The sequence below is a fragment of the Peromyscus leucopus genome, chromosome 9 (genome assembly GCF_004664715.2).
Source record: "Peromyscus leucopus breed LL Stock chromosome 9, UCI_PerLeu_2.1, whole genome shotgun sequence".
Classification (NCBI taxonomy): Eukaryota; Metazoa; Chordata; class Mammalia; order Rodentia; family Cricetidae; genus Peromyscus; species Peromyscus leucopus.
In genome coordinates, this window is record NC_051070.1 from 75,379,686 (window position 1) to 75,404,140 (window position 24,455).

General features: G+C 42.9%; 1 protein-coding gene across 2 annotated transcripts in view; it reads right to left on the minus strand.

The window, feature by feature from the left end:
• Window positions 1–3,042: 3,042 nt before the first annotated feature.
• Peli2 (pellino E3 ubiquitin protein ligase family member 2) overlaps window positions 3,043–24,455 on the minus strand; it is a 143,440-nt gene continuing 122,027 nt past the window's right edge. For both annotated transcript variants that reach the window (XM_028873559.2, XM_037208583.1), the window contains exons 3-6: window positions 22,230–22,331; window positions 12,939–13,133; window positions 11,385–11,573; window positions 3,043–7,996 (exon numbers count right to left, since the gene is read on the minus strand). In XM_028873559.2, coding sequence (XP_028729392.1) covers window positions 7,430–7,996; window positions 11,385–11,573; window positions 12,939–13,133; window positions 22,230–22,331 — 1,053 coding nt within the window. In that variant the 3' untranslated portion in view covers window positions 3,043–7,429. The remainder of the gene's footprint in view (window positions 7,997–11,384; window positions 11,574–12,938; window positions 13,134–22,229; window positions 22,332–24,455) is intronic.

Below are 24,455 nucleotides of genomic sequence, written 5' to 3' on the forward strand. Positions count from 1 at the left end.
AATTTTTTAAAAGGTTTTTGAGTTTAGAAATAAATAGTTCTGTTAATGATGTTCATTTGAGACTATGAATAGCTTTTACTTTATGCCTCCTGTGTTTAAATTCTTTTAAACAATAGCTCTCTATTGGTTTTTATTTTATGAAAAAATTTTCATTGACAAAGATGTCCTTTTTCTTCGCTTCCTGAGCCTTTTCTCTTTCCTCCTTTCTTTTCTTGAGATGGGGCCTCAGGTAGCCCAGGCTGGCCTAGAACTCACTATGGCCTGTACTTCCTGATTTTCCTGCCTCTGCCTTTACCATCTAAGCAGTGGGATTACATAGACATACACCTCCAAACCCAACTGGATGCTTCTCAAATAAAGTGGATTTTGAAGTGTTTGGGACTAGCATTCTGCGCTTTCCTCCTAATGGAAGGAGGCAGAGTCAAGACACTGTGGTTGTTTGCGAAGCTGCCTTTGGAAGGCTTATACACTCTTTAATGGCAAATGGAAGGATGACAGACAGGGACAGGCTGTGTTCTAAGACTTTGGGGGAATGTCTCAAGTCAGGCCAAATATAGAAAAGTCAAATATTGCCACACATAGAACCAAACCAAAATTATAATATGGTATTTAACTATAAGATCCCAAATTTTCACCACCTAACTACTCAGAATTTGGAATTTAGGATGTATCCTTACAATAAAAAAAAAATTACACTTGTTTACTCATCATTATCTTCATTACTGGAGTGTGTGTGTGTGTATGTGTGTGTGTGTGTGTGTGTGTGTGTGTGTGTGTGTGTGTGTAGGCATGTTCATGTCACAGTGAGTGGAGGTCAGAGGACTACTTACAGAATGTCTATTCTCTCTTCCCACTATGTGGATTATTGGGATTGAACTCAGGTTGTCAGGCTTGGTGGCAAGTGCTTTTACCTTCTGAGACATCTCTCTGATCCTATGGTGTATCCTTTTTAAAAAATAAGTTTTGAGATAAAATTCATGTAGTTGTTTCCTGTTCAAGCGTACAATTTAATGATTTGTTGTTTTCTAGCATATTCACAGTTGACCAGCCACCACTAAGTTTAGAACATTTTTATCACCCCCAAAACAAACCTTAAACCTATTTGTAACCATTCTTTATTTTCCCTTAATCCCCAGTGACCACGAATTTGCCTTTGTGGGTTTCCGTTTCTGACATATATGTTGATTTTTGTGTCTTATTTTCTTACAAACGTAATGTATTTTCAAGGTTAATCTGTGTTGAAGTATGTATTAGCACTTCATTTTTTTCCAGCCCAAATATCATTGTAACTATGTACATTTTGCTTATTCATTTTTCAGGTGATGGGCATTTGGATTGCTTTTCGGCCTTTCCTATTAGTGATAACGCCACATTATCACTGACACACCCACATGGCTCTGCACAATGGCAAGGGATCAGCCTCGATGTTCACGAGCAGATGGATGGATGTTGGAATTGTTGCACACACACACACACACACACACACACACACACACACACACACACACTACAATTGAATTCCATTGTAAAGAAAAACAGAATTTGCTGGAAAGTGAATGGAACTGGAAACCATTATTGTAAGTGGGGTAGGCCGGGCTCAGAAAGACAAATTGCACACATTCTCTCTTACATGCAGATCCTGGCCTTTGTTAAACATGGGCTTTCAGGTGGGAGAAAATAAAGGTGAAGTCCAGGAAACTAGAAAGGGGCCTAGGAGACTAAGGGTGGCTCTGAGTGGGGAGGAGGGGACGGCAATATGGAAGGGGGTGCTGCTTGTGGGAGGGAACACAGCTGGGTGTGCACGGGGATAGATCAAAATGAGATCTGTACGGCAACTCCATGTGGAAACCTATTATTTCCCAAGCTAAAAGTGCAAGCGACGTTCATTCATGTTTTTGGGTTTTCAGTTTTGTGCAGATACCTGGGTGTAGATTGTCTGATCACATAGTAACTACACATTGGATGTTCTGAGAAACTGCAAACGATTTGTCCCAAAGCAGCAGCATTAGTTTCCTATCCCAGAAAAGGGGATGAGGATTCTCATGTTCCAACCTCTTGAAAGAGCCCAGTGGTGGTCTTTTTTTTTAGTTATCCCAGTAGATAAAAAGCAGAATTATGTAGTTTTAATCTGCATTCCCCAATGACTAATAATGTTGAGCATGTCTTATGGGCTTACTGGACATTTATGCATCTTCTCTGGAAAAAATAAACTTTGACTTTTTTTGGTGGGGTCCTCTTCTTGTCAACAAGTTGAATTTCTTACCTACACTTGATTCAATGTCCTCCTGAGACCTATGGCCACCATATATTAATATATTAGTATATACTCTTACCTTGTGAATTGTCTTATGACAATTTCATCCCATGCACCAAAGTTTTTAATTTTGGAGAAATCCACGTTGTTCATTATTCTCTCCTTTTGTTTTTCATGGTTATGGTATTTAAGAAAGTGCAGACTAGTTTAAAGACACCAGAGCTTATGCTTTCTTCTGAGAGTTCTACAGTTCTGCTCTTTGGCCCACTGAGTTATTTATTTATTTATTTTTGCATACTGTCTGAGGTAGGGACCTAAATTTCATTCTTTTGCATGTACATATCCAGTGGTTCCCTATCCATTTGTTGAAAACACTATTTTTTCCCCCCAAGTCGAATGAATTCCAGCACACTTGCTGAGTAGGATATACCTTACAAGTATAACTAGCTGTCTAACTATAAAACACATTTTACAATTCATGACACTTCACATTTGATAAAAATAGAACACTTGCTTCCTATATAAAAGGCTATGTTTGTATTCTTTTTTGAAATGAGAAATCTATTTCCCATAACAATAGTAATAGTCCTTGAATATCAATGTGAATAGAAAATAAAGCCTACTACAAATGTAAATATATTCTTATGATAGACATAGACATATCAGCTTAAGGCTTGAAGGCTTACACACGATCCTTGTGCTGTTAAAAAAAGGAATTAAGGCTACCACAAAAGTAGTAATGCAATTATAATTATCATGAAGAAAATCCATTAATTCTACAAGCCAGGTTAAATTTTCCTACAAGTTACATTTATTTGACAGTGATAAAATGTCACAAGAGATAGTAATATGAGCACCAATGGAATTTAATAAAAAATTATTGTGGGAATTTTTCAGAACACAGATTTAAGTATGCAGTGTGCAGAGTATAAAACAACAATCAACCCGTTTGTTTGGGATTCGTGTGGGAGTTCAGGAAATGTACACATCAAGTCTACTTTTCTATCCATGTCCTCTTGATGAAGCAGGTCTAACAACAGAGCTGAAGACGACTTACAAACAAGGTAAGATTTGTTTAATAGCTTTTGAAGGTTTTTTTTCCTGTAAAATGGCTTGTATTTCCACAAGTACAACAGTGAAGAAATAAATTTTTCAATTTGACATGAAATAGAAAAGAACAAATTTTACAAATATAGCCATAAAATTTAACTGCTTATAACACTATACATGGTAAATATGACCAGCCCCCTATTTCTAGATTTCTTAATACAGAGAAGCAATCTGTGATCTCAGCTTAAAAGATAGAACATCCCTTTCAGCACATTGATTTTTGTTTAGAAAGTTAAGCTGAATGGAAAATATACCGTTTTTCCCTATTATTCACTATGGAATCATGAGGGCAGACACTTGTGAGGACATATTACTAAAAAGACAAGACAGAACTGTTTAACCTCTTCAGTAATGCTTCGCTTCTTCTAAAAATATTCTCAAGTTATCTCACTGGCCTTGGGTCCTAATGTCATGACTGGAGCTGTGTCCTGTGCTCCTCACCACAGCAGGAGCTCCAGACCCTTAGTACATAAAGGCAGAACTATGGGGTCATGAGATTGACAGCCAAGGGAACAGAACCCCATCTGGCTTGAAATCAAGGTCCTGGGGCCTGTCCGTCTGCATTTCCACTGTGAGAGGCAAGACTGCATGAAAACAACACTGAGAGCGTTGATTACCCACCTCTCATCTACATCCAAAGAAAAGAACAGCTCCCGAGAAGAAGGAAAGTTGAGTGAAATCACAGAACAACCTTTAATACACTTACGTAGAAAATGCGTCCCCTAGACTCTTAAAAGTGTTCAAATAGCAATACTGAGCTCCTAGTAACAGAGATTGGTAAGTAAAAATAAGAGGCATCGATGTTTTATGAAGAGTTCTCAACTCTCCTAATACAGTATATGTAATAACTTAAAACGATTTCCCTACTAGTCCTGGGAAACAGATTACTACAATCACTTTATGCCGGTCCCGGCATAGTTCTGCACTAGATTAATTAGTCTCCTTAACGGAGCCCATCACATTTTCCCATGGCTTTCTCCTTTTTCTACACCCTAACCCTGAAAGTCTATTACCAGTCACATCACATGGCTTCCCTGAGGCACAAAGGTACCAAACCCTATAATTAACTATTGAGGAATGATATAAATATGCTCTCTATTTATATTAAAAGATTTTAATTCTTTTGGGCCACAGACGTGTTGGGGGGAGGACCCAGAAAGTGTAATACTTACTCCGCAGTGTGAACTATAGCCCTTTTTTTGCAAAAAGCTGAAAGAAATCAGAGAAATGTTGAGAGCTGCAGTGTGTATGACCCAGCAGCACTGATCAATAATAATAAAACCCTAGAAAAAATACTCAGAGCTGTATCCTCTTCACTCTGAATCTTCTTTTCTTTCTTTCTTTCTTTTTTTTTTTTGTAACAAAATGACACAAAGAACTGAAAAAACCTATTATCTATGGAAGCATGTAACTAGGTTTACTTCTAAAAACCTACTTGAAAAAGGCAACTGGTCAGGCTGAGACGGGGCAAGTGGTTGGTGATTTCCTTATGTACATGTGTGTGTAGGGGTGGAGGTGGTGTGTGTGTGTGTGTGTGTGTGTGTGTGTGTGTGTGTGTGTATGTGTGTGTGTGTTAGGATCCATCCTTTAAATGTGATGGCAGCGAAGCATGAAAACAGAGGTGACCTCGGGGGAGTTTCCTCTTCTCAATTCTGTCATTCTACATGGATGAACTAGTTCTCTATTCTTAAACATTCAATTGCTCTCAGACTTGAAAACTCTTCCCTCAGTAGAAGGTGACCTTCTCAGAGTCAGCAGGCTTCCTTTGCAGGTGTGACACCCTTGCTATTCCCCACCTGGAAACCAAAGGAAACGACGCGGGTGGCCTACCGCCACTGAGGAGCTGGCGCTTCCTGACCGGGTTTCAGCTTGCACTTGGCTGTCTGAGTCTGCGATGCCATGGATTCTGAATGGGCCTGTGTCATGCGCAGAACTAGCAGCCTTACACATCCTTGACACAGAGAAGTTGAATGTCCTTGAAAAATAAAAGCTTATTTATTTATTTATTTATTTTGATAGGTGAAATTCAACCTTTCTGGGTGTAACACCCTTTATCTTAGAAGATAATCCTAGGGTATCAAGAATCCTCAAGCTATCTCCATAAAACAAGAGGCGGGAAGGCATGCGCCCTTTATCCTTCTCTGAAAACCAGATGGCATCCAATAGGTTTTTCCAGAAAGTTCTTTTTCTTCATTTCTGTTTTGTTTGTAGGTAATCTATGTAGAAGAGAGGAAACTAACTAAAAAAAGACTGTGGTTGGATTTCCACATCATAAATATAATTAAAACAAAACAAAAAAATCCCTCTTCCTACACAATGGTCTCCATGGGAAATAAAGCTATTTAAAAACTGACAAGCAAATCCAGCATACTTGGTCAAATTAAGCAGCAGCATTAAAGAGTAATTAATATACCTTTTTGTTTTTAAGAAAAAGTACTCAAATAGGTTTAATTTGCTGAAATAGGCAAAATATCTGCAAGCAGGCGAAATATCTGCAAATTGGAAAAACCAGTTCAAGTATGGACATAGTATATCATCAGACTCACATAAATTATACATATTTACGAAAGCTAAAACAGGCAGCTCATAGCTGTGGATGGTCCATTTAAGCAGAGGTTAGTATAACTGAAGACTTGCTCACTGGGAATGGGTGGAACAGAGCTAAGCCCAAGAGTGTCTACATTCTGGGAGCCACAATACCCCTGGCGGCAAACACAGAAAATGAGTATTGAGGAATCATTAATTAACACAACATGAAACCAGCAGAGAGGGTTAGCACGGCTCATATGAAATTCCGATTGAATTCTTTCTCAGTGAACACTCACTAGCTCTTTCTCAAAATCAGGAATTTCAAATGATTTCTGCAGCTGCCCCACTCAGTGCTCTGTGTGTCTAATGATCACATTTAAATTTAATTTGATTCGCAAACATTTGAAAACTCGCGGGGCTCCTTAACCTGAAAGGGAAGGTGACAGATGGTGGGAGACAGCAAACCAAAGTGACCATCTCACTGTCGTTTGCTGCTGCTGGGCTCACAAAATTTAGCTTTCTAAAAAAGGACGAGGAAGAGGCGGGGGAGGGGGGGAGGGGGGAGCCACACTACAAAGTGCCAACAAGTGGCTTTAAAAAGTAAAAGCGTACTTCAAATCTCCCTTGGGTCCAGGATGCAGATAAAGCTGGTATCAGAGTCCCCAGGACATGCTCACAGCTGCCCATGGCTGCAGCAGCCTCGCTGAGCCATGGCTGCCGCCGCCGCCCTCAGTTCATGAATTTTGAAAAGCTGCTGGGTTTTAATTAATTAATCCATTTTTGACATGTAAGATGAGGATGAGAGACAGCCCATATTAAACAAAAATAACAGGGCAGACTAAAACTTTATGGGAAAGTCTTTGACATGCCAAGTATCTGATAAATGAGTGTGTAAATAAATTCCGCTCAAGTTAAATAAAATGGTATATGGATATTCTTTTCCACTCAAAGTCAGACAAATAAATGAGAAAAAAAGCTGTAGTTTTTAAAACAAGTGCCTGGCCTATGCCTCCTGTCTACTGAGTGCTTCCGGAAGGGCCGGCAGAGCCGGCCCTTTGGTAATGGGTCAGATTCTGGCCACTGTCCATATTCTCAGCCACTACACATCTTGTGTGTGCCACCTGTGCCTAAGAGACACCCCAGGCTGTGTTCTAAGAGACATCTGTTGGATAAATTTCTCCTCCACTTGTTAAAAAAAAAGGATGTAAAATCGTGTCCAAGTTTACAAAGAAAAAAAAAACTCGGTTAAAAACCCAAAGTTAAAAATAAGAGCATGGTAGTTGAAATCCAATTATTACACAGGTATTAAGGTTTAATCAGGCAGACCTCAGTGACGACGCTGCTGCTGTAGGCATGCAAAACACAGTGGTATCTGTCAACTCCTGCCGGGCTTCGTAACCAGACCCCCCCCTCCTTTTCCCCCACCCCAGCTGGCCGTCCCCTTAACAAACATCATTACAAAAAGGTAGAATCTAGAGTTAGTGGCAAGATCTTCACAGTAACTTGTTAATAACGCGTAGATGGCTGTCCAGGATGTCAGTCCACTGGACCTTGGAAAATCAATTTGATGCAGTTCTGTTCCCCGACCAGCTGTGTGGCGCAGAACGGACAGGCGGCATGAAATGCGTGAGTCCCGTGAGGCAGTGGGATCTGAGACCAGTACTTCGCAGACTTCTCTGAACACACGTGTCCACAGGGGGTGAAGGCATGAGTTGGGGGTCCGGCGTCAACGTAAAATCCTGCCTCACAGCCCAGCCAGAGAGGGACGTAGGGGCCCACAGTCCTGCACATGGGACACTCCCTCTCGTTGGCCTCCGTGTCACTCCGATGGCCCCAGTTGTGGTAACCGTGCACGTGGCCACAGCTCAAGTATGCCCAGGGCTGCTTCTCCTCCACCACCTCCTTCCGACTGATGCTGGGGAAGGCCAGGGTGTTGAGACCCACAGGACACTGGGGTCGGGCTGCATTGATCTCCTGCCGGAGGGCTTCAATGTGCTTCTGAGTGGGAGTGTGAAAAAGGCCATCTGCGGTTCTCCAGAGAAGAGTGGCCCCGCAGAGGTCGATGAGGGAGCCGTCTTGCAGGACGTTGGTCTCACTCTCCACCTGCAACGGGTCCAACAGACACGCCATTAAAAGCAGGATCCTGTGAGCTATGGGGGCAAAGGCACCCCAACATCCTTTCCTTAAGAAAAACAGAAGACACAGGGAGGGGCCATGTCTGACTAAACAGGACTTGGGAATTGTCATCCCCGCGCCCCCAGCCTCAATACGCATAACTGTCCAGGGTACAGCACTCACAGCAATGTTGACCTTCAAGTTTGACTAATGCAGTGGTTACTCAAGGATCTCACAAACATTACACTTTTATCTGTCACTTCTTCTGTTGGTAATATACCCATACACCTCAGGAGGGCTGAGAGGTGCGCTGCCAGTGAAGACCCGTGCTCCTCTAGCAGAGCCAACGCCTCACCACAGCACCCAACACTCCAGGCAACCCTGAGCTGCGCGCACCTCCATCTCTCTTTCATCCGTGTCCCCTGTGGTCGGAGGTGGGAGTCCTCCTGAAAAGCCTTGGTTTGCCCTGGACGGCTGTGCTATGCACCACGTGCGCACACAGGGGATTAACAGCTGACTAGCAGCAGGGTGAGGCCGGACAGCGGGACTCAGCATACCTCTACTGGTGCCAGAGGCCCACGAAGGCCTGAAGGGAGCAAGACCAACCCAACAGAAAGCCCCTCTTCGGGAGGGGGAGGCAGGCATGCCTGGAGCCAGGAGCCATCAACCAGGAACAGCGGCGAGGCCAGCCACCGGCCCTCCGTGGCTGAGGGCAGACTCCGGCATTTTTGGCCTGTCAGGGACCTGGCTCTGTCACCCACAGCTGTGTGACTGCCCCATGCTCCCCCTTTCTTTAGAACGCAGACGGTGGCTGTGAGGATGAAATGAAAACAAATGGATTTCTTAGAAGGTCTGGCCTGCGGTAAACACTGGTGCTGTTACTTTGAGGAAGACGGGTCAGAAATGAGTTTTGGAAAAATTTTTCTTGAATGGAGATTTGGAAACGATGTCAGGAGCCAGGAGGAAGGTGATGAGACCAGCACACCAGAGAGCTGTGATCACCCTGTGCATGGAGAGGACAAGACGCTCTCAGGGCCCTTGGGAACTGAACAGGCTGGGGAACTCTGGGTAAGGACACAGTGGGAAGCAACAGGCCCAGGCTGGACGGCTGGGCAGAGAGGTCTTGGTGCTCAGAGAATCACTGTGCCTTTGGTTAGCTCACATCTAGCTCTAGAGCAGATGGACTGGAGGGGTGCAGGGTGGCTGGCACAGGCTCTTTTTCTAGGCAAAGTGTGAGTGGACCACACCAAAGGGTATCTGTGGTAACAGACAACGTATTAAACCCAACAGCCCTGAGAGCTTGATGTGAGGAAGAAAGAGGTCCGTATTACATAGAGTTCTAAGACACGTTACGGATAGGCACTAATTTCCAAATTAGTCTGTCCGGGCTGGGGAGACGGCTCAGTTGGTAAGGCATTTGCTTTGCGATCAGGAGAACCCATGTAAGACAGTCAGGGGTGGTGGTGTGCACTTGTAATCTCAGAGACAGAGGATCCTGGGAATCACTGGGTAGTTCACTCAGCTTACTGGGTAAAGCCCTGTCTAAAAAGGGCAGGCAGGGCCTGAGGAACAATCCCAGAGGTTGTCCTGTCGTCTCCATGTGCACACGTAAACACACACACACGTACACCCACACACCACCACCACCAATACAAGCCACTTTTGGAGGTGTTTCTTTTTAGCAACCTTAGCAAAAGTCTACGGCACACACTGCTGCCTAAGCTGTACTGCCGTAACCAGAGCGGGTAAGTACCCACCTAGTGACATGCTCACTGGACAATTTTGCCATGGGCCTCAGGGTAGCTTTACTTAATTCCTTTGTTGTTGTTGTTGTTGTGAGGGATTTCTGAGCTGTCTTCCCACCTTTTGGTTTTGAGACAGGGTCTCACTATGTAGCCCAGTCAGACCCAGAACTCACAATTTGCCCGCCTCCACCTTCTGAGCATTAGAGGCAGGGGCTCCCGTGCCCAGCTCAGTGAACGGCTTCTATTCACACAGGTAGGCAAATGTCAAGTGTGAACCAGCTCAGGCGAACGCCAAGCACAGACCTCTGTGATACAGCAGTGTGTGACAATCGTGACTGGAGTTGGACTCTAACTGTGACTCAGAGCAGAATGTAACTTGTCTGTGCTACCCCTCTTCACAGGTGAGGAGGGGTGACTCGGCCTCCTTTTGAGGCCTGTGGTGCAGGCTGGATGAGCTGAGTCCTGGTGAGGAACGCTAATGCAGCATCTGCATCCACTGTGCCGTCTCCCGCTGCTGCTGTAGTGATTAATCACAAGACAGTTCATCCGGGCCAGTCTTGTGGAAAACTATTGAATCATCAGAAACAGTTTTGTAAAGAAACTGTTCTCACCGTCCCTCTCCTATTTATAATTTCTTGCAAAGTATTGAAATGAAACAGACTTGGCCTGACCTTTCTCAGAAAACGCTTTTCCTGTGTATTCGTTAGAGCCACTGAGACAAGGTGGCCTTACTGTAAGATGAAGGGGCCTCCCCTGTCCCTAGAGTGTGAGACAGAGAGAATGACAAGGACTCCCTGAAGCAAACCTCAGGGGTAGGACAGCCAACCGTTCACCAGGTCCCTCATCCCGTCTCCATCCTGGAAAGACACGCACCCTCCAGCCCGTGTGTTCTGTCCATGGCCGCCTGGGGAGATGCCCTCTTCTCTATAATCTAGAAAAGGGCCCCTGTTCCCTCTTTCTAACGTCTATGCAACAAAGCAGGAGGGAAGGGGGAGCACGTCTTTAGGGGACTGTCCCACAGGCTACTTACTGCATGGCCAGAAACCTCAGGCTCCCACCCGTGCCCGAAAAGGGGGCAGAGCTCCTGTTTTGAGGCTCGGCAGTAGCATTTGAGAATGTCAGCATGCTGATGTGGTACAGGAGAGGCTCCAAGTAAAAACCCTATCTTTATCCCTGGTGAACAATACCTAGAACCCTATTAATTTCTAACAATGAAACGAAGGGAGCGGGGGAGATGCCGACTTCATTGAACTTCATTGTTTCTTAGTTTTAGAAAATCTAGACTTTTATTTTGAAAATTTCACTCACTGCCTGCACGGCTCAGGATTTTTCTGAATTAGTAAAGTATTAAGGGAAAAGATGAATTCTGCAGTGATAAATATAATAAATGATCTCGTTCTTAAGACAGGATGAAAAGTAACATACTTCCACACAGGAACGGCCTGCTACAAGGAAGGGAGAGTCCCCACCCCCACCTGCCCCCCCAAATTAGAGCTAATGGCATTCTGTTTCTGGGTCAGAGAAGTGCACACCTCACCCCGCACCAAGGTTCCGAGTTTCATCAGTGGGAGAGTGATGTCACCATGAAGTGTCTGCACTTCGGTACATTTCCCAGAGAGAAGTCCACTCACCAGCTTTCCCCTCTGCTGGGCCGACCTGGTCTCTCGTAAGGTGTACACGTCTCCACAGACAGAGATCTCTCGCCAGACTCCAGGCTGGGACTCCTCAGTGAAGCCCCCTCGCGGGTGCATCACAAGAACTCCATTGGTGGTGAGCCCATCCATGTGGCCATCAGGGTTTTTCCATTTTGCTGCCTTTTCCTGGAGAACAATACCACAGACCAGAAAAGGCATGCTAAAGTGATACTAAAAGTGATACTCCTGTGTCAAGCCTGTTCTTACCCAGGTACCTAAAGGTTTTTCACATACACTCATTACCTGGATACTGAAGGAAAAATAATATCTAAAAAGTACTTTTTATTAGAGGTACAAACTTAAAAAGATCAAGCCAATAATTTGGGGACCAGTGTGTTTCCATGGAAACTGCGTGTCTCTCCTCCAGGTGATGGCAGCAGTGATGGGACAGACATTCTTGCTTGCTACACTGCTCTGATGTCCCTCTCCTTTCCAGGCAGAGCTCACGTTTTGTCCCCATGGCAGGGCAGGAAGGATCAAAGTCCTGCTTAGCATAAACCAGTAGGAACAGCCCCAGGCTTCCTAATGCCTGGTGAAGGGGGGTGGGGGTGGGGATGTGCCTGCAGGGAGGAGGCTCTGCCCTGAGAAGTTAACAGAGGCACAGAGGATCGCCACCCCCCTCCTCTTTCTCCGGGAGCTGCCCTATGCGGATGTCAGGAATCTCAGCAGGTGCACCTCAAGAGCAGACCCCCACTCTCCCCGACCCCCGGGTGGCTGGTGTACCAGGAGAGGCAGTGGGCAAGGCAGAGAGAACCTGGTCCGAGATGTCACAGGGTCACTGCATCACCCAGTGCTGGACTGGCCTTCCTTGGTACTTCCTGGCATGTGGGATAATACATTTTTATTATCCTTTAGGTCACAATGGACAATTTTCTCTTTCCAGCCAAAATTCTGAATCAAAAGGTATTTGTATTGAGATATGATAGTCATTAAAACTTTTGGGGTTTATCAAGATATGCTATGAGGGCAGGGCTTCTTGTTTTCTGTTACCACATACCACATCCAGTATGAAATACAGCAAACGTTCACCTTTCAATGAACAGCTCACTAACAATTTCCTCTGAGCACTAAATGTCTGAAATTAGCCACTTACTTTTACCTTTGAAGTAAACCTCTCAAATTCACCATAAATGTATTATAATGTTAACATGAACTTCTTTAAAAATAATTATTGCATATATTATAATTGATGCAGCAAATACAACAACAGAGTAATCTGAAGATTGTTTTCTCTTTATTGAGACAGGGTCTCTCTATGTAATACAGGCTGACTTTGAACTCAGGACCCTCAGCTTCTCCGTGCTGGCTACATATGACTAGGCTTCAAATTATCTTCAGCTTTTTATCACCGTCTTCTCAGGCTTTCCTTCTGAAAACTAAAACTTCAAAAATCTAACTACAGCCTCCACACAAAACAATTTCCTCCCAAATTAAGTAACTCTCACAGTAGTGGGTGGGATTTTGAAACCAGAATATACCCATAGTACTTACTCCAAGAAATATGTTTTTGGAGGAGTCGAATCCAGCTGCGAATATGCGTGCTGTGTATGGCTCGCTCCGGTCACACACGATCCTGCAGGCAAACCTAGAGATGGTGCTCTGTGTGATCTGCGCATCATCAGTCTGTCCACCAGAAACTGTGTCCGTAACCACGAAGTCGATAGGGCTCTCTGTTGATCTGCCCACCTGAACAAACCAAACACTCTCATGACTCACAACGCCACAGGAACAGGAGCCCAGAACCCCGTCAACTTCATTATCTTTGCTTAATCAATTATGTGCCCTTCCTTCCTTCCTAAGAGAGAAATTACAGTACACAACCACCAGCTCTTTTTAAAAAACCTGCTTCATTTTATCATGGTACTAACACTTAACAAGATCTTACTCCTCCCCGTCGTGTGTGTGTGTGTGTGTGTGTGTGTGTGTGTGTGTGTGTGTGTGTGTGTGTGTGTGTGTGTCCTCGTCCACATGCATGCAGAGGCCAGAAGGAAAGATGCTGCCCACCTCCTCTGAGACAGTCTCTCGTTGGCCTGGAGTTCACCCGGCTGCAGGGTGGCTACTGCTTCCACCCCCAGCACTGAGATTACAAGCACACACCACTGCTAAGGGTTTGTTTATTTATTTATTTATTTATTTATTTATTTTTGTGGGTTCTAGGACTTGAACTTGGGGCTTGGAGAGGCAAGAGGTTTACCAATTGAGCTATCTCCTCAGCCTGAGATGGGCACATATAAATGCACACGACTACAGGCATAATGCTATACAGGAGACTCCTAGATCTTCTTCATTTTAACTGTAACTTTACGACTGTTAGTCCACCATTTTAATATTCCGAGAAAGCTCAGTTCTGGGAGAATGATATTAGAGTCTCTCTCAGTCCCAGCTGGAGATACTGCTTTTACAGCAAATCATTCTTTGTTGTCTATTTCTGGAGGAAGCAAACCTTTGAAGAAATAATGGAACTCTTGGCTTGCTGGACTCCCTAAGTCAGTCAGCCCATGACTCACAGCACCGAGCAAACAAAGCCCTTACATGGGACTGAGGGGAAGCACCAGCCACCACTGCTCAGTGAACCGGAGAAGAACATGGGGTGTCCAAGTCAGTCCAAAGCTCAAAATGTGAGTGGAGGAATTTTTAAAAAGCTGGTCTTAGCACCTCATGTCTGGATTATAAAGAAACCTCTCTGCGGAAGTCTAAAAGCTGCTACCAATATTATAGTGGCTTCCTTTCCTAGTGAGATTTCAAAGCTGCCAGGAGATTGTATTTCACTACAATGTTAGTGTTTTAACAGCCTTTCTTTTTCAGTGGATTCCACTAAAACAGACCCTACTTGCCCCTGCGAACTGGAAGACACATTTGCTTAACAGGATATTAAATATTTATATACTGATGCTCCCTATGTGTTTGCCTAGAAGGCAGAGACAAACATGGCCTTCAATCAAAAGCATTTACACAAAGATGAAGAATTCCTCACTAAATATGCCACGAATGCCCTCGCCTGCAAACAGAGACTGACTCAGAAGCTGCCAGCGGGAGGAACACATGGGCCCTGACATGTATGCACATAAGGCCATGAAAATCAATTTCCAAGGTGTTTTTATTCTGATCATGAATTATGTCTGAAAAGATAAGCAATGTGAAATACATGATCTTTTAAAAAATTCAAACGAGCAAAGTAAAAAGAAGAGATCTTACATCATCTAGCTCTGCATGCTTCCTGAAGTGTCATTAATTTCCTTTGCAAATTTCTCCTGTCTGTTCCCATGTATACACTACCCCATAAAGCCAACAGCCAACAGCCGTCTACCTTCTCTTGTTTCTTAATGGCCCTTAATTCCTTGTTCTAATGAAATGTGCCTGGAATAAACAAAGTTACTGGTTTCACTGAAACTTATCAACTTGAGCAGATGTGTATTGCTTAGCTGTATGCATTTCAGGCTTAGAAAACATACAACTTACTTTAAAATGTGGCATAAAAATCTAAATTAGAGACAATAAAACCATACCACACACTTCATCTTTCTAAAGTTGCACAACTTTCCCTCTGTTGGATTCCTTTTAAAGATGGACATGTAACTTAGTTCTACAGACTGACAAAGCCAGGAGTCTTTTTAAAACTTGAAATTACTTATTAATAAATTTAAAAAGAAGTTTTATATATGCACAGCTCAAAATAAAAATCTACAAAAGCATAGAATGAAAGCACATCTCCTTTCCTTTAAAAAATATATACTACGTGTTATCTGAGACTTTTACACATGTATGTGTGTCTGGATCATATCCACTCCCTACTCCTCACTCCACCTCCTCCAAGACTCCTCTCCAAATCCCCTTCCCAACCTCTTGTTATTTTTTTACTTTAAACCTCAGTCCAATTGGTGCTACCCACATGTGCATTGGTGTGGGGCATAGTCCCCTACCTACCAACGTCCACAACCTAACAGAAAATGGACTCTCCCTTCCTCAGCAGCGATCAGCTATCAACTGCTCCTCAGTTAGGGAGGGGCCTTGTCAGCCCTGGCCCTGCCTGAGCTGGAATGACTAGCTTGATCTTGTGTAGATCTTGTGGAGGCAAGCTCTAAGTTTCTTTCTTTTCTAAAGTTTTCATTTTTTAAAGAGGAAAGTCACAAATGCTGAAATATTTAATAAATACAAAAACATAAAAAGGAGCAAGTAAGGCTTCTTCAAAATCAGCATCATACCTCACCCTAAATTTTTATTCCAAAAGAAGTTTAGGAACAAAATAAATGTGAGAAGTCTGTATTTCCCTGTTCATGTCACAAAACCTGAATGAAGCCTGTGTCCCATGTCTATGAATCTTAGAGAGGAAAGGCAGGACATCACGCACTGTTGTAAGCTAAAAGTGAGCACTCTTCTAAGATGCCACACACCACTCTTAGAGGGCTAGGCAAGTGATCTGCCATTGAGGCCACTTCCCAGCCCCACCCCTCATGGCCACAGCAACGACTTCCTGCTAGGACTGTCACATTGTGACTTTACTCTAACTCACTAAATTCATGTCTCATGATGTAACTGAAATTGACTTTAAGACCTGGAGCATCCTGTTAGGATCAATTATTCTAAGCCGTGCTCTTCTCTGGCTGGCCATATATGATTTACCACTCTACATTTACATCTAACCTCTGGAGTGTTAGGAAGTTTTTCTCCTTTAAGACACAAGCCTCATACGGCTTTTGCCAGCAAAGGCATTTTAGTCACTCTCGTATGGAAAACCCAGTTGGTGTGGGAAACCTGCAGCCTGTCCTTTCTTCTGTTGGACCAGCTCCACATTCTCTTACAGGCACTCGTGTAGACAAGCTGAGATGCCTCTCTATTTCATTTGACAGTTAAGTGGTACACAAGCCAAGATGCTTCTAAATTCATCTGCTATTCATAGAATGTTGGCATTCAGAGAATAGCTGTAGTGAGAACTTCACTCACCGTACTTGAAATTTTATCTATAATGAAAGTTCATTTGTTGAATGCTAGTGGAGCCCAAGAAGATGGTGCTCGAGTGGGACAAAGGCCTCTCAGATCTCCTTCCCCTCCCTCTACACATTCATTATCTGCCTTTTTTCTATGACACAGTAGAACCATGGCTGTTTCTACCCAGGAGGCCTCTGGAGATGCCTTGTACCCCAACGGTGTCCCCCCAGATTTGCTCTTGACTGTCCCGAGTCTTCACTTGCTCTTCATTCTGGAGCGTCTTGACACTGGGGTTGAAGGCATACATTTGTTCTGGTTTCTCTTAAAGATTTCTAGCCTGTCACTGATAACCTTTCAAAAATACAGTAAAAAGGAGTACTAGAAAAATGACCCATGGCTTAGATCTTCTCAGCCACGGTGAACTGCTGCTATACAAGCTCCAGCAGCTGTTCTTGGAACCTTCCTCGGCCGCAGGCATTCCATGGCAAGCACAGAGGGCGCAGACTGGATGCCAGCCTCAGGAAAGCTCGACTGCCTGCCTGCCTGCAGCCACTAGCTCTTGCCCACCAGTCATACGGTGGGAAACCACATCCATTTCCCCACCCATCCGATCAACTTCCCTTCTCAGCCTAGGCCGGCTGGCTTCCTGGCCCTCCCCTCTCCTGGGGTCAGTACACTGTTAACCCCAGGCTGCAAGCCTGAACACATCTACCTCTGGTACTCATCCTGCAAATACTTCCAGCCCTCCCCCACACCTTCTCTCAGATAATCCCATCACATCTCTTTCACTAGCCAGAAGCTCCACTCTTCTCCAAGCTACAAGCTAGCACATCAACCCACCTATGCCTAGTGAGCATCTCTGGTGTGACATGATGTCCACAAACCTTAGACCCTCCAGCCCCTCTCTGGGCAGCAATGGCTGCCATACAATTTGTTCCACCTATCAATCCAACCCGAGTGAGAACTGTCCTTAAGTAGTCTTCCCTTCGCCCCATGAGCGCATGGTCCCCGCGCACAATCTTGTCATTGTAGCTCCCGGCATCTTTCTCTTCCTGGCTCCAGTCATCATCATCATATACAGGGACTCCATTTATCCAGCTCCTTCTTCGTAATAACAGTATCTGACTCTACTCATCTGCTTGTCTCCCCTCACTTCCTGCTTGCCTCTGTTCCAGTCTTGGGGCTCTGGTAACTTGCTGTTGACCTGGAATGCCTGCTGATGGGTGGTCTATCTGCCTCCTTGGTCTTGAACTATTATGAGCAGTGTTAGTGATAGAAGGGGACTGCGTATGCCAGGTAAGCTGAGCTACAGCCCTAGCTCTCTACACCTGCAACTAGGTGAGTTAGTATACTTGCATGGTAGACGCATTTTATATATATATATATATATATATATATATATATATATATATATATATGATATATATGATATAAAGATAATAAAGGAAGGATTCTAATGGTGACCAACTCTGAGTATACACACATGACTTAAAGTGCAGGTATCATTAAGGTTTTTCTTTAAACCAATGCTAATTAAGTGCTACGTCTAAATTATAGTCATGTCATGGTCAGCGCGCCCTTGGTACTTTGTCCCATCTGAGGGACACTGCAAAGCATCTGTCTCTTCCTTTGATTCCCTCACATTTTATGTCTTACTCTCTTGCTGAGAGCTTCTTCATTTCCTTCATTTATTACTCCGATCTTGTGTGTTTGCATGAATTCAGACTCTGCCATCCTGAAGTCCTCCCTTAAATGCAGACCTAGCCCTGACTGTTCCCTCGGACACTCCACCATTACACCTGCAGCATTGACATCAAGCTGATGAGAAGCTGCAGCGCCAGCCTTCTACGCTGAGGCTCATCCTTCGGACGGACTGTGCCAGTGGCAGACTTTGAACATACAAGCTTGCTAAAAGGAGAAAAAGCTGGGCAGGGTGGCGCACGCCTTTGATCCCAGCATCCGGAAGGCAGATGCAGGTGGATCTCTGTGAGATCACGTCCTGCCTGGTCTACAGGGTGAGACCCTGTTCAAAAAACAGAACAAAACAGACCTCGGCTAGTTCCTAACATTATGCTTTGTTTACTACAGTAGACAGTAAGTGATAGATATTGCAGGGCTGGAGAAATGGTTCAGAAGTTGAGAGCACTTGCTGTTCTTCCGGAGGACTTAGATTTGGTTCCCAGCACCCACACAAGGCAGCTCACAGCCTTCTGTAACTACAGTTCCAGGACATCTACAGCCTCTCCTGGCCTCTGCAGACGCCTGCACACAGACAGCACAGACTCTCCACACACAGAGACACATTTAAAAAAATCAGATTACTTCAGGAAAAACCATCAGTGTCATGTTTTCTTAAGAAACTTATAAAATCTTTTTGTCTTATCTCTGGTACTGTGTTGAAAGCAAAGACCTAAATCTTATTTCCGTCACTATCATCTCTGACTTTAAGTGGCTTTCCCCTTTAAAAACCTAGAGTTTTCAGGTCCACAACGTTAAAGGCTGTCAAACAAAAAACAAAAACAAAACAACAACAACAACAAGCAACCCCCCCCCCAAAAAAAAACAACAATAAAAAACTCCTTTTCCCTTTTTATGTCTATGTATGTAAAGGGTATGTATGACACTCCTTGTTACTGCCCAGAACACTCCCAGCTCACTCGGTGTAAAAAGGCTTCACAATGGAAAATGCGTACTTTTTTTTTTTTTTTTAAGCATTAAACATCATCATAAAGTTCTATGACAATACTGACAGGAAGTGTGTGCCCATCCTTAACATAATGAAGGTGGCGTGTGGCCTGGCATGGAGAATGCAGCTGCTCTTAATACTGTGTGTAAATAACAAAACCTTGCTTCTGAGTCTGAACTGCACTGGATAACTAAGCCTGTTTTTATGTCATGTCTGTTGTTCATCTACAGTGCCCGGCTCTCCAGAGCTCATGGCCCCCAAATCTGCATGCCACCTGCCTCATCCTTCCCTCAAAAGCTAGCTGCCTAGCCAGTGTTTTAATTAACCATTTGAGACTTTTCGAGTTCCTAAGAATTGTTTAAGTCATTCAATGATACTTACCTAACAATTAATGTAATGTTTAATATTAGTATTTGGCATTACTGCCTTATTTAACACCGTGATTTGATTATTTGACACTTCACAGTAGGTAATCTTAACTGACTCCAATACTAACTGTAGGTCTCACTAGATAGAGTGGGATAATATTTGCTCCATCAGCCTGCTTTGAGTTCTTTCTGAGTCTACATTCAGTCTTTCTTTGTTCAGCTCTACAGTCTTGCAGGACAGAAGTAGACCACTGCACCCAAACTTGGGGCATAGGCCCCCACTGAAGTTATTTCTTAAGCAATGTTTTGAGGAAAAATTTTGTACAAGGTCTTCTTGCACATATGTAAGGACAAACCTGTGTGAAGAGAAAAGCTTTCACTCGGAAAGATCAGAGTCTAATCAAAGTGTGTGAACATCTTAGCTTTCTCACAGCCATTTCCAAATCTCTGCCCCACAGAGGCTACATCAATTTATAATGTGTAGGGGACTTGCCTATCTCTCCCACGTTTTTGACAAAAGTCTTTGGGATTTTTTTCTAATCTAGCAAAAGAAAAGTAGTATTCCTCCACAAATTAAAATCCCATTTTCTTTCTTTCCTTTTTTTTTTTTTTTGTAGGTGAGGTACAGTTTATTTCTTATTTTAAAGAGCCATTTATTGTCCTTTTAAATGAATATCTGTTAAATTCCTTGTGGTATGTCAATTCGACTGCATGTATTTTTCTTAGTCATTTCCAGGAGTGTCTTATATTTAGGAGCCTTAACTGTTTGTAACATGAATTGTAAATATTTCTCCCATTTGTCACTTTCCTTTTGTTTTTATTTTATTATATTTTGGCGGCAAAAACTTAACTGAAATATAAAATTTATTTTTTATGTTTTGTGGGGATGTGTCAGGATTAGGATTTTTTCTTTTTCTTTTTTTTTAAGATTTATTTATTTATTATGTATATGAGTGCTCTATCTGCATGTATGCCTGCAGACCAGAAGAGGGCATCAGATCCCACTATAGATGGTTGTGAGCCATCATGTGGTTGCTGGGAATTGAACTCAGGTCCTCTGGAAGAGCAGCCAGTGCTCTTAATTGCCGAGCCTTCTCTCCAGGCCCCATGGATTAGGATGTTTTGACTTCAGCAATTTATACAATGATTTCCTAATAAAAAATCCTTGAACATTTAATCATTTAGAATTTTATAGTGTTAGTTCTAAGTTTTCTTCCTCAGACTGCTCAATTTTTAATCTAATCGCTATAAAGATAATTAAATATTTCTCCAAAATGTTGAGGACAGTTTAGAGAAAGAAGACAGTTCTGATGTAGGCTGGCTCTTCTGCTGGTCTGAGCTGTTGAAGCTCACATGTATGCACCATGGGTCTTTCTGGTCTATCTCTAGTTTTTTTGGTACCTCCTGTCTTGTGGTTAAGTCATGGTTCATATTCCTAAATTATGTATTCATAACCCAGTGGCTATATGGTTTACATACAGCCACTAGTTTATGCATAAGTCAATGCTCTACATCACTGGTGCTGCTGCAATGTTGCCCTGTGGAGAGCTGCTCACTCACAGTGCTGTTCAGAGGCCATTGCCACACAAGGTGCTCAGTGCTATGCTTCCAATTAACAACAGTAAGGAATACTGTGCCATAAGCTGCTCTGTAGTTAATAACCTTAAAATACAGCTACTGGCTATTTATGGTTCTTCCTGACAGCTGCCCTGTTTTGCTCCTTTTGTGAAGTCTGGGGCAATGGTTAATGCAGGATGGGGATCGACCGCTGGCATCTGGATTTGCTGCCTCAAGTCCCCACTTTACCCTTCATGTTTCTGACATTCGTAAGGAAGCCACGGTGTGAGAAACAAATCCTGCTGCTTCGTTTCTAACCAATCCTTCCCACTCTAAGACAAGGAAGCATCTCAGCTTGGCTGCAGGGCCTCAGTTTCCTCCTCCTGCACTCACTCTGTCCATGGTTTCCCTCCACACACACAAGTGCAGGCCTGGCTCACCTCCTGGGCTCACCCTCCACCTTCTATCTTTGTGGATCCATGTTAAAACTTTCCGTTGTTTCTTAAGTACTGAATCTTGGATGTACTTTCTAATTCTTTTCTTTTCAGCTTCACTAACTGATGTTTTCTCTTCTGCTTCTGTTTGATTTCTAGACTCTGTAATATGTCATCAAGTCTTCCTATACTCATCCTATACTTTCTTAAGGTCAAAAAAAGCTTTTTTTGAGATAAGCATTTAGTAATTTGACTACCATTCTTTATTGTCTTAAGATTTAATTATGAAAGCACCTAGGCTTTACATTTTCTAGAAGGGAGTAAGGTGTTGGCCATATCATGTGAATTTTTCTATACACTGTTCCAATTATTTCTGGAAGCTTCTAATATTTTTATGTCTTCTTTGACTTGTGTTATTTAAAAACTTTTCTATTATTTTTTGTTTTAAAAGTGGTTGGCTTTCCCTTTTTTGTCTATTGTTAATACCAATTTTTACTGCACGAAGATTGATACAGAAAAATGAACTTGAAAGGAGAGTGGGGATGAGCATGTGGGAGGGTTTGGAGGGAGGAAAGCGAAGGGAGAAATGTTATAATTAAAATACAATCTCAAAAACAAACAAGCAAACAATCAAAATTATCTGAGGATACAGCCATATAATTTCCCTTTCCCCTTTAGAATGGGAGTGACTTTTATATTATTCCCACTTCTTTTCCCCTGGGCATGCCTGAATGGCAGATGTTCTGGCTGCATGTCAAAACATACCAGTAAAGGGAAATGAATTAGTTTCCATTAAAAGAAGAAGTGTTACCTGAAACATGTCCATGTCTTTATCATGAGTATACTCCACCACCACAGTCTGGTTCCTCGACAAAGTGTAGGATATGCTGTGCTGACCTTTGCAGCTGATAGCCTAATCGTGAGAAGAGAAAAAACAAAAACAAAAACAACTCATTTAAATGTTATCCTAGTGACTGGCCAGTCACCTTTCTACCCAGAAAATCCAGCATAAGCCAGCATCATCTCAATGGTCATAGCTGTCCCCATGCTCTGCCCTAAAAACCAGAGGAGCTAAAAGGTATATAAAAGGTATAAATTGAAGAAGCTTTATCACATACTCTATACAGGTGTAAGAGAAACCAGTTCGTCTATTTGCAACACTTGATTTAATTATATTATCAGAAAAATATATACATTCTCTTTCTCACCCAACTTAAGTGATAGAACTTTTAAACTAGCTATAGTGATTTCTTTAAAATTTTCAAATTTCCTTCACACAGTGGGCACATTAATAGCATTTTGTCATATTGCTTCCTCTATTACAGAGATTATAAGCATACTAAAAAAGTCATTGAAAACACTATTAATATCCTGCAAGGATGTCTATGTAACAATATACTGTTCTAACCCATGCCAGCCATATCTGCACAGGGTTCTGCATCCCAGTTACATCTTGTAGAAACAATTGCTGGGCTCATACATTTCATATCTTAACAGAGCAGAGGATTAGGGAATCCTTTACTGAAATTCCAGTGCTGGAGAGATGGAGGCAGGATTGTGAGTCTGAGGTCAGTATGGGCAAGATCGAGAGCCTATCTGTAAAATAAGGCCAACATATTTGTAGTTTTTGTTTCTTTTTTTCTTTTTACAATTAATAAAACCAATACTCTTTTTCAAATAATCTAGGAATAGGAAGACAAGATATTACTAATATTTTCTCCAGCATGATATGTTTGGACACATCTTAAATTGTAATTAAATGCTTTTAATATTTCCAAATTAATAAGCAAATCAATTTAAATTATACTCCAAATTATTTCAATTACATGTTCTATAGTACTTTAACTTCATTCTACTTTTTTATTAAGTATCATAAATAAAACTTTAATAAGCCTCTCTATTAAACATTCCTTGAAGGAAGGCACTGTCGGGGAGCACAAAAACCTTCTCAAGTGGCTGTACATACCCAGCATGTCAATCAAAAGACTGAGCATCTTTGTTTGACTAGCAACTGTTCAGAGCAATAAGCCGCGGAGAACGCAGTCACAGGAGCCTGGTGAACCTCACAGACACTGAATAACTTCTACTGAGGAACTCCATGACTGACTGATCTTTTACTTTATAACAGTTTGTTGAGAGCAGAGTTCTTTTATTATTATTATTTTATTTTACAATACTATTCAGTTCTACATAACAGCCACAGATTCCCTTGTTCTCCCCCTTCCTGCCCCCCCCCCTTCCCCCCAGCCCACCCCCCATTCCCATCTCCTTCAGAGCAAGGCCTCCCCCAAGGACTGAGATCGACCTGATTGGCTTGATCTGTTTGGGAGGCATCTAGGCAGTGGTACCAGGTCCTGGGCTCATTGCATGAGTTAGCTGTCTGAAACCTGGGACTTATGCAGGGACGCTTGGCTCAATCTGGGAGGAGGGGACTGGACCTGCTTGGACTGAGTCTAAGAGCAGAGTTCTTTAATGTGGCCAGAAATCTCAAAAACTTTCTTACGTAAAGCCACCAAGTATGTCTTCTAAATCTTCATTGGTCTGAGTCAGCTAAATTCTATCTTAGTGTTAACAATGTTCTATTGAAGTGAAATCAAAGTTGCTTCACTAGTTTGGAAGACTTGATTTACCCTTATTGCTAGAGAAACCCCTCCCATAACATATACATGCAGGTGTGTGGGTGCTCTTGCACAAGGAGGTGTCTTCCACTCTCACATTCCATCTTATTTTTGAGACAGGGTCTCTCACTGAACCTGGAGTTTGCTCTTCAGCTAGCCCTGGGGATCCAGCTGCCCCTGCTCCCCACAGCTGAGGTTACAGATGAACACCTCTCTAGCCCTGGGGATCCAGCTGCCCCTGATCCCCACACCTAAGGTTACAAATGCACACCTCTGTGCTTTTACATGGTGCTAGTGACCCAAACTTAGGTCCTTATGTTTATATGATTAACAGTTTACAAATAGCCACCCTCCAAGCCCCAAATATACACCTTCTGCAGATTTCTTAAACTTGGGTATATGCTCAAGAGTGGTATAGC